Source organism: Myotis nattereri (assembly GCF_964212035.1).
Source record: "Myotis nattereri genome assembly, chromosome: 6".
Lineage (NCBI taxonomy): Eukaryota > Metazoa > Chordata > Mammalia > Chiroptera > Vespertilionidae > Myotis > Myotis nattereri.
The window spans coordinates 4,017,207-4,027,564 of record NC_138081.1 but is presented as its reverse complement, the minus strand read 5'-3'; the positions used below and the strand labels follow the sequence as shown (position 1 = coordinate 4,027,564).

The following is a 10,358-nucleotide window of genomic DNA, read 5'->3' as shown; positions in this document are numbered from 1 at the left end:
ACATGAGAAATTCCAAGTAAACAACCTAACATCACATCTTAAAGTACTAGAAAAAGAAGAACAAAAGCAACCCAAAGTCAGCAGAAGAAAGGAAGTAGTAAAAATTAGAGCAGAATTGGATGAAATTGAGAACAAAGAGATGATATAAAAAACAACAAAGAGTTGGTTCTTTAAAAATATTAATAAAATTGCCCTAACCGGTTTGGCTGAGTGGATAGAGCGTCGGCCTGCGGACTGAGAGGTCCCAGGTTCGATTCCAGTCAAGGGCATGTACCTTGGTTGTGGGCACATCCCCAGTAGGAGGTGTGCAGGAGGCAGCTGATCGATGTTTCTAACTCCCTATCCCTCTCCCTTCCTCTCTGTAAAAAAAAAAAAAAAAAAAAAAAAAAAAAAAAAAAAAAAAATTAATAAAATTGACAAACTCCTGGCTAGACTCACTAAGGGAAAGGCCCATATAAACAAAATCAGGAATGAGAGAGAAGTTACCACAAACATCACAGATACACAAAGGATCTTACTAGAATATTAAAGAGTTTATGCCACCAAATTCAATAACCTAGAAGAAATGGATAAGTTCCTAGAAATATATAACTTTCCTAGACTAAATCATGAAGAATTGAAAAATCTAAATAGACCAATCAGCAGTAAGGAAAATGAAATAACCATCAAAAAACAAAAGTCTAGGACCAGATAGCTTCACCAGTGAATTCTACCAATCGTCCAAAGAAGAATTAAAGCTTATATCCTTTTCAAACTCTTCCAAAAAATTGAAGAAGAGGTAATACTTCCTAACACATTCTATTAGACCAATGTAACACTGATACCAAACCCTGGCAATGATAATACAAAAAAAGAAAACTACACACCAATATCTCTGATGCATACAGATGCACAAATCTGAAACAAAATACTAGCAATTGAAAACAATAGTACATCACGATCAATTAGGGTTCATTCCAGGGGCACAAGGTCAGTTCAACATATGCAAATCAATCAATGTAATACACCACATTAACAAAAGAAAGGATCAAAATCATATGATCTTATCAACAGATGCAGAAAAAGCATTTGATCAGATACAACATCCATTTATGATTAAAACATTCAATAAAATAGAAATAGAAGGAAAGTACCCCAACATAATAAAGGCCATATATGACAAACCCTCATCCAATATTATACTCAATGGCGAAAACTGAAAGCTTTTCCTCTAAAACTGTTATTATTAGCAGATGACATGATATCATACATAGAAAACCCTAAAAACTCCACCAGGACCAGAAGCAAGTGTATTGCAAACATGGCATCAGCGGCACTGGCACTGAGGATGCAGATAGCTGTTACAGCCCTGATGAGGACCCCACAGGCAGCAGCTCTTGCCATCAGATATGCATCCAAGAAGACAAGTGACAGCTCCAAAAACCTTGGTAAAAAGTCACCAGGCAAACGCTTTGGCATCAAGAAAATGGAGGGTCACCATGTTCATGCTGGCAACACTCTTGGGACTGAGCGCCACGTGCAATGGCACCCGGACAATCCTTTGGGGTTGGGGGAGGGGTATCTGTGTGCCCTGGAGGAAGGGGTTGTTCACTACACTAAGCAGGTCTAAAGTGGAAGCATATACCATGTTCATGGACTGAAATAATTAGCATCATTAAAATGTACATACTACCCAAAGCAAATCTATCGAGTCAATGCAATTCCTATTAAAATACCAATGGCATTTCACACATCTGGAACAAATATTGCAAAAGTTGATAAGGAACCAGAAAAGACCCTGAATAGCCTCAGCAATCTTGAGAAAGAAGAACAAAGTTGGAGGAATCACAAAAGCAGATATCAAGTTACACTACAAAGCCACTATACACAAAACAGCCTGGTACTGGCACAAGAACAGGCATATAGATCAATGAAACAGAACAGAGAGCCCAGTAATCAACCCACATATTTATAGTCAATTAATATTTGACAAAGGAGGTAAAAGCATACAATGGAGTAACATTCAATCAATGGTGTTGGGAAAATTGAACAGGTACTTACAAAAAGAATGAAACTAGACCACCAACTTACACCATACTTAAGAATAAACTTAAAATGGATAAAAGACTTAAATGTAAGTTGAAAAACCATAAAAATCCTAGAAGAAAACATAGGCAGTAAAATCTCGAACATCTCATGCCCTGGCCTGTTTTCTCAGTGGTTAGAGTGTCAGCCCTTGGACTGTTATGGGGCGACCCGCGGAGATAACCACCAAGGACTCAGATCAAGATTTAGGAGCCTTTATTAAGCTGGCCAGTGACTACAGTTACAGCACCTACCAAAGCAGAGGCTGAACTGCAGTTCCGACTTCCGTGGCCAGCGACTACAGTTACAGCACCTACCAAAGCAGAGGCTGAACTGCAGTCCTGACTACAGGCGTTACAGCGTTTTTATTTGCAAAAACCACATAGTTAGTTACAAAGCCTTGTCTACACAATTTGTTCCCAACACAGTACGGTATCATTACAGTGACTACCTTCCTATCTAAGTGTTCTAGGAACAGAAAGTACAGCATGCCCCGTCTGGCCGAAGCACCAGATATACAGCCCAGCACAGAACCAAAGGGTCAGGGGGTCAATTCCCAGTCAAGGACACATACCTCAGTTGCAGTTTCAATCCCTAGCCCTAGTCAGGGCACAAGCAAAAACAACCAATCAATGTGTCTCTCTCCCCCTCACCACTTCCTTCTCCCTAAAATCAATGGAACTAGTACAATGTAAAGTAGGGTTCAAATAGCATTCTGAGAACAGGATATTTATTATTCACCAGGAAAGGCAGTTTGAAATAATATTCTGAGTTAGAGAAGAAAACGTGGTTAATGTCCTGTGGAGGAATAACTGTAACTTTTAGGGTTATCTTTTCTCTGTAATTGTACAGAAAACAAGCCTTTAATGTATCATTAAAAAACAAAGTCAAAGGGAAGTTTATAGCTCTACAGGTCTTCCTCAAAAAAACAAGAAAAAAAATAGTAGCAAATCATCTAACTCTACAACTCAAAGAATTAGAAAGAGAGCAACAAGAAAACCCCAGAGTGAGCAGAAGAAAAGAGATAACAAAGATCAGAGCAAAAATAAATGACATAGAAACCAAAAAAATCAATACAAAAGATCAACAAAACCAAGAGCTGGTTCTTTGAAAGGATAAACAAGATTGATGAACCTCTAGCCAGGCTCACCAAGAAGCAAAGAAAGAGGACCCAAATAAACAAAATCAGAAATGATAGAGGCGAAATAACAACAGACCCCACAGAAATACAAATGATTGTTAAACAATACTATGGACAACTCTACTCCAACAAATTAGACAACCTGGAGGAAATGGACATATTCCTAGAAAAATACAACATTCCAATACTCAATCAGGAAGAATCTAAAAATCTCAATAGGCCAATAACTATGGAAGAAATTGAAGCAGTCATCAAAAAGCTCCCAGCAAAAAAAGCCCGGGGCCAGACAGCTTCACAGGGGAATTTTACCAAACATTCAAGGAAGAACTAAAACCTATCCTTCTCAGACTACTACAAAAAATTCAAGAGGAAGGAACACTTCCAAGCATATTCTATGAAGCCAGCATCACCCTAATCCCAAAACCAGGTAAAGACAACACAATGAAAGAGAATTACAGGCCAATATCCCTCATGAACATAGATGCCAAAATCCCCAACAAAATCCTAGCAAATAGGATCCAGCAGTACATCAGAAAGATCATACACCATGACCAAATAGGATTTATCCCAGGGATGCAAGGATGGTACAATATCTGCAAATCAATAAATGTGATACATCATATAAACAAATTGAGAGAAAAAAAAAACACATAGTCATATCAATTGATGCAGAAAAAGCATTTGACAAAATCCAACCCCCATTTTTGATAAAAACTCTCAGCAAGGTTGGAATAGAAGGATCATACCTCAACATAATAAAAGTCATATATGACAAACCCACAGCCAACATCATAATCAATGGGCAAAAACTAACACCATTTCCCCTAAGAACAGGAACAAGACAGGGATGCCCACTCTCACCACTCCTGTTTGACATAGTACTGGAAGTATTAGCCATTGCAATTAGACAAGAAGAAGAAATAAAAGGCATCCAAATTGGAAAAGAAGTAAAACTGTCATTCGCAGATGACATGATATTGTACATAAAAAACCCTAAAGACTCCATCAAAAAACTATTAGACTTAATAATAAAAGAATTCAACAATGTAGCAGGATAAAAAATTAACACCAAGAAATCTGTGGCATTTCTATACACCAATAGGGAACTTACAGAAAGAGAGACTAAAAAAAGCAATCCCATTTACCATCACACCAAAAAAATTAAGATACCTAGGAATAAACTTAACTAAAGAGGTAAAAGACCTATACTCAGAAAACTACAGGACGTTGAAAAAGGAGATAGAGGAAGACATAAACAGATGGCAGAAAATACCACGTTCATGGATTGGTAGAATCAACATCATTAAAATGTCCATACTAAAAAGGAACCAAGATGGCGACTAAGGTACAGACCTGTGCGTGCTGCCTCCCACAACAACATTGAAAATACCAACTATAAGACAAAACAGCTATCATTCGGAACCATGGGAAAGCTGGCCCAGTGGAAGTTCTACAACTGGAAGGAAAGAAAGAAGAGCATTGAGACTGAGTAGGATGTGCAGAGGAGCCAAGAACTGAGGTATGGAGGCGCACGCCAAGCAGGCTGCAACTGGATGCACTTTTTTTTCAATCGGAAGGGGTTGCAAACTCTCTAATCCATTCTGTTTGCTCTGGTGATTCCCTGAGACCCTTCCCTACTCAATTTACATCCACATCCAAGCTGTGCCAGAGTCACAAAAGGAACCACCTGTGCTTTTACAGCATAACCCAACAAACTGCAGATTTCCACTCCTCGCATCCATAAGGGACACACTCAAGAAGCGGTTCTTTTTCAATTGGAAGGGGTTACAAACTCTCGAATCCACTGAGACGGGACTCTGAGGTCCTAGGCCCCTACGGGGAGAGGTGGGACGGCCTTGCAGCAGGTCAGAGAGCGAGGGTGGCTTTCTCGCGGAGTTGCTCGCCAGCACTTGGGGACATGGAGATGCGGAGTCGTGGAGCGGTGAGGAGTTGCAGAGACACCATTGCTGTTTGCTCCACCTTGGTGATTCCCTGAGACCCCGCCCTACTCAATTTACATCCCCACCCAAGTTGTGCCAGTGGCACAAAAGGAACCACCTGCACTTTTGCAGCACCCATAAGGGACACACTCAAGAAGCAGAATCAGGTTCAGAGGAAGCCGGAGCCGGACCCGGCTGGGCCGGCAACATGGAACCGCTGTACCAGCAAAAGCACAAACAAGTCCACCAGATCCAGTCTCACATGGGAAGCCAGGAGACAGCAGAGAGCAGTCTGTGCACTTAGTAGAAAATGAAATCCAAGCAAGCATACAAGATATTCAGCCAGCGAGAACACCTAGAGATTTTGTCCAGCAAGGAGCCGCCCAACAAAAGACTGAATGCCAAACTTCATGTTGACCAGTTAAAGTATGATGTCCAGCACCTTCAGACTGCTCTCAGAAACTTCCAGCATCGGTGATATGCAAGGGAGCAGCAGGAGAGACAGCGAGAGGAGCTTCTGTCTCGCACCTTCACCCCCAACGTGGGATGCAGCACCCCCTGTGAGGCTGCAACGGCCCCTGCGAGGCTGAGACGGCCCCTACGAGGCTGAGACGGTCCCTGTGAGGCTGCGATGGCCCTGTGAGGCTGAGACGGCCCCTGTGAGGCCAAACACAGGGACACATCGCAGATGGAAATAGCTACATTTTCCATGTGTTATGACCCGGCAACAAAAAGTGTACACCTATGGATGAGGACAGTGGGGGGGGAGGGGGGTAAGGGCAGAGGGTGGGGTGGGAACTGGGTGGAGGGGAGCTATGGGGGGAAAAGGGGGAACAACTGTAATATCTGAACAATAAAGATTTATTTTTAAAACATAAATAAAATCAATGGAAAAAACAAAACGTCCATACTACCCAAAGCAATCTATAAATTCAACGCACTCCCCATTAAATTACCTACGACATATTTCACAGACCTAGAACAAACTCTCCAAAAATTCATCTGGAATAAAAAAAAAAAGACCCCAAATAGCTGCAGCGATCCTGAGAAAGAACAAAGTAGGTGGGATCTCAATACCAGATATCAAGCTGTATTACAAAGCCACTGTTCTCAAAACTGCCTGGTACTGGCACAAGAACAGACATATAGACCAATGGAATAGAATAGAAAACCCAGAAATCGACCCGAACCACTATGCTCAATTAATATTTGACAAAAGAGGAAAGAACATACAATGGAGTCAAGACAGTCTCTTCAATAAATGGTGTTGGGAAAATTGGACAGATACATGCAAAAAAAATGAAGCCAGACCACCAATTTACACCATACACAAAAATAAACTCAAAATTGATAAAGGCCTTAAATGTAAGATGGGAAACCATAAAAATACTAGAGGAATCCAAGGGCAACAAAATCTCAGACATATGCCGAAGCAATTTCTTCACCGATACATCTCCTAGGGCAGTGGTCGGCAAACTCATTAGTCAACAGAGCCAAATATCAACAGTACAACGATTGAAATTTCTTTTGAGAGCCAAATTTTTTAAACTTAAACTATATAGGTAAGTACATTGTTATTAACTTAATTAGGGTACTCCTAAGGCTTAGGAAGAGCCACACTCAAGGGGCCAAAAAGCCGCATGTGGCTCGTGAGCTGCAGTTTGCCGACCACTGTCCTAGGGCATTGGAAACTAAAGAGAAAATAAACAAATGGGACTACATCAAAATAAAAAGCTTCTGCACAGCAAAAGAAACCATCAACAAAACAACAAGAAATCCCACTGCGTGGGAGAACATATTTGCCAATGTTATCACCAATAAAGGTTTAATCTCCAACATCTATAGGGAACTCATACAACTTAACAAAAGGAAGATAAACAATCCAATCAAAAAATGGGCTAAGGATCTAAATACATACTTTTCAAAAGAGGACATTCAGAAAGCCAAGACACATATGAAAACATGTTCAAAGTCACTAATCATCTGAGAGATGCAAATCAAAACAACAATGAGGTACCATCTCACACCTGTCAGAATGGCTATCATCAACAAATCAACAAACGACAAGTGCTAGAGAGGATGCGGAGAAAAAGGAACACTCGTGCACTGCTGGTGGGAATGCAGACTGGTGCAGACACTGTGGAGAACAGTGTGGAGCTTCCTCAAAAAGTTAAAAATGGAACTCCATTTGACCCAGTGATCCCACTTCTAGGAATATATCCCAAGAAAACAGAAACACAAATCAGAAAGGATATATGCACCCCTATGTTCACAGCAGCACAATTCACCATAGCTAAGATCTGGAAACAGCCTACGTGCCTATCAATAGATCAATGGATTAGAAAACTGTGGTACATATACACAATGGAATACTATGCTGCTGTAAAAAAGAAGGAATTCTTACCATTTGCAACAGCATGGATGGAACTGGAGAGCATTATGCTAAGTGAAATAAGCCAGTCAATAAAAGAAAAATACCACATGATCTCACTCATTTATGGATAATTAAGACCATTATAAACTGATGAACAATAGTTTACAGACACAGAGGCAGAGCAACATTGAACAGACTGTCAAACTACAGCGGGAAGTCTGGGGAGGTTGGGGGGGGGGGGGCGGGTAAGAGATCAACCGAAGGACTTGTATGCAGGCATATAAGCATAACCAATGGACACAAGACACTGGGGGGTAGGGAAGGCCAGGGAAGGTCAAGGAGAGGAAAAAAAAAAGGGAGACATATGTAATACTCTTTGTAATACTTTAAGCAATAAAAAAAAAAACACGAAGTTAAACACGATACATTCGCCTAGAATCTGTTTTTGTGATTAATCACTATGCTTTAATTATGTTCAATCTGTAACAATGAAAATACATCCTGCATATCAGATATTTGCATCACTATTCATAACAGTAGCAAAATTACAGTTATGAAGTAGCAGCGAAAACAATTTTATGGTTGGGGGTCACCACAACATGAGGATCTGTATTAAACTGCGTTATTAAGGTTGAGAATTACTGCTGTAGAGTATATTTGTATGACCTTATTGCTGGGGTAATCCATTTCAGTGCATTTGCAAATGCCTCAACTACCCTTTCCCACACACTGGGAACAGTGCCCTGCCCGCCTCCAAGCTACATTGTGGTTTAGATGTTTACACTCAGTGTCCAGTCAGTAGACAGAAGCCACATCAGTGATTTGAACAGCGTAATTTTTTAATATGTTTTTATTGATTTCAGAGAGAGGAAGGGAGAGGGAAAAGTAAAAACATCAATTATGAAAGAGAATAATCAGTCAGGTGCCTCCTGCACACCCCCTCCTGGAAATCAAGCCTGAAACCCAGGCATGTGCCCTGACTGGGAATCAAACAATGACCTCCTGGTCATGGGACAATCATCAACCACTGGGCCACACCACTTGGGCTAAACAGGGAAATTTTATATTTATTATTATTATTACTAGAGGCCCGATGCACGAAGATTTGTGCAAGAATGGGCCTTCCTTCCCCTGGCTGCCAGCACCGCCTTTGCTCCGGCCTGGAGCCCCCTTTCCGCCTTCCCACACTGCCCAGAGGCCTGGAGCAAGCGTCCCGCCCCACCCCTGGCCGCTCAGCACCTGCATATGCAAATTAACCTGCGATCTTTGCTGGGTTAATTTGCATACTCACTCCTGATTGGCTGGTGGGCATTGCAAAGGTACAGTCAATTTGCATCTTTCTCTTTTATTAGTGTAGATTATTATTGCTTTCAGAGAAAAGAGGGAGAGAGAGAGAAACATCAATGATAAGAGAGAATCATTGATCAGCTGCCTCCTACACACCCCTCACTTGGATCGAGTTTGCAACCCAGGCATGTGCCCTTGACCAGAATCGAACCTGGTACCTTTCAGTCTGCAGGCCAATGCTCTATCCACTGAGCCAAACCGGCTAAAGCAGGGAAATCTATAATAATAAAAGCATACTATGCTAATTAGACGAGACAGCCAAACGACCTTCCAGACATTATTCCAGATGTCCTTCCAGATGAAGCCACCAGGGCGGGGGCTGAGGCAGAGGCAGTTAGGGGTGATCAGGCAGGCAGACAGAGTGGTTAGGGGTGATGAGGCAGGCAGGCAGAGTGGTTAGGCGCAATGAGGCAGGCAGACAGAGTGGTTAAGGGTAATCAGGCAGGCAGGTAGGCAAGCAGTTAGGAACCAGTGGTCCCAGATTGCAAAAGGGATGTCCCACTGCCGATTTAGGCTAAATCTCTGGGATTGGGCCTAAACCAGCAGTCGGACATCCCCCGAGGGATAAATAAATAAATTTTTTTATATAAAAAAAGTTACTAACTAGCCAAAGGTAGTTTTAGTGGTTAACTACTGAAACAAGTAAAAGAAAGCTCTAAGGAATACAGAAATAGCAGATACAGGAAACAGACACTAAGTCTAGAGTTAAGACAGCGTACACGGGAAGGAAAAAATTTGGGAAAGGAACCCCACAAGACACATTCAGAGCTTATTGGTGAAGGGAGGACCGAGGCCCTGGAAGGAGTACACTGACAAGCCACAGGCCACAGCTGGTGGCAGGAACCCTCCCACGGGGGTTCTGCTTAGCCCCCCGGAAGCATCCTCTGGGAAACAGGCTGCTGCAATGCCAGGCAAATTCACCAAAAGGTGCGACACTGGGCCTTCTGCAGGCCAGGGACAGTCCACCGTGGGGGCAAGAAGAAAAGGGCCAGCAGGGAAGAGAGCCCATTTCCCCTGCTGTGCCCTACAGCGCCCCCTGCAGCACAGGGGCTGCCAAAGGCTCACAGCATTGGGCTGCATGGCACAGAAGTTGGGAGGGTCGCAAAACAGGCCAAATGTGAGGTGGGTTTGGAACCAAGAGGCAATAAGTTGATAATGGATACAGTCCACACCTTTGACTACTCAGCTTCAATGTGAGCCATTTACCAAATTTGAACTTTCATATAAAAATACAGCTCTACTTGTTCACACATCAAGACAAAGCTACGGTCACACGTGAAGAGAGTCTCACCCTTCCCCCAAAATGAGGAGACAGTCTCAGCCCCTGTATCGATCACTGCTATATTTATATTGCAAATTCCTGAAATCCACACCCCACTGACTGTTCTGTTACCTACAGGCTATACTACACATAACCCCCAAAGACTTACAAAAAGCAAAAGGGTAAGGAGAGAGAGCAGGAAAATGGTTCATGCACACAAGTAACACACAC

At 42.2% G+C, this 10,358-nt stretch overlaps 1 protein-coding gene across 1 annotated transcript; it reads left to right on the top strand.

Annotated features, from left to right (window-relative positions):
- Positions 1-1,300: 1,300 nt before the first annotated feature.
- On the top strand, positions 1,301-1,609 carry LOC308521522 (large ribosomal subunit protein bL27m-like; the record flags this gene model as incomplete). The annotated part of the gene is made up of 1 exon (XM_081094601.1): positions 1,301-1,609. One exon carries the CDS (start codon positions 1,301-1,303, stop codon positions 1,607-1,609), a length of 309 nt encoding a protein of 102 aa, XP_080950727.1.
- Between the last annotated feature and the right edge of the window lie 8,749 nt (positions 1,610-10,358).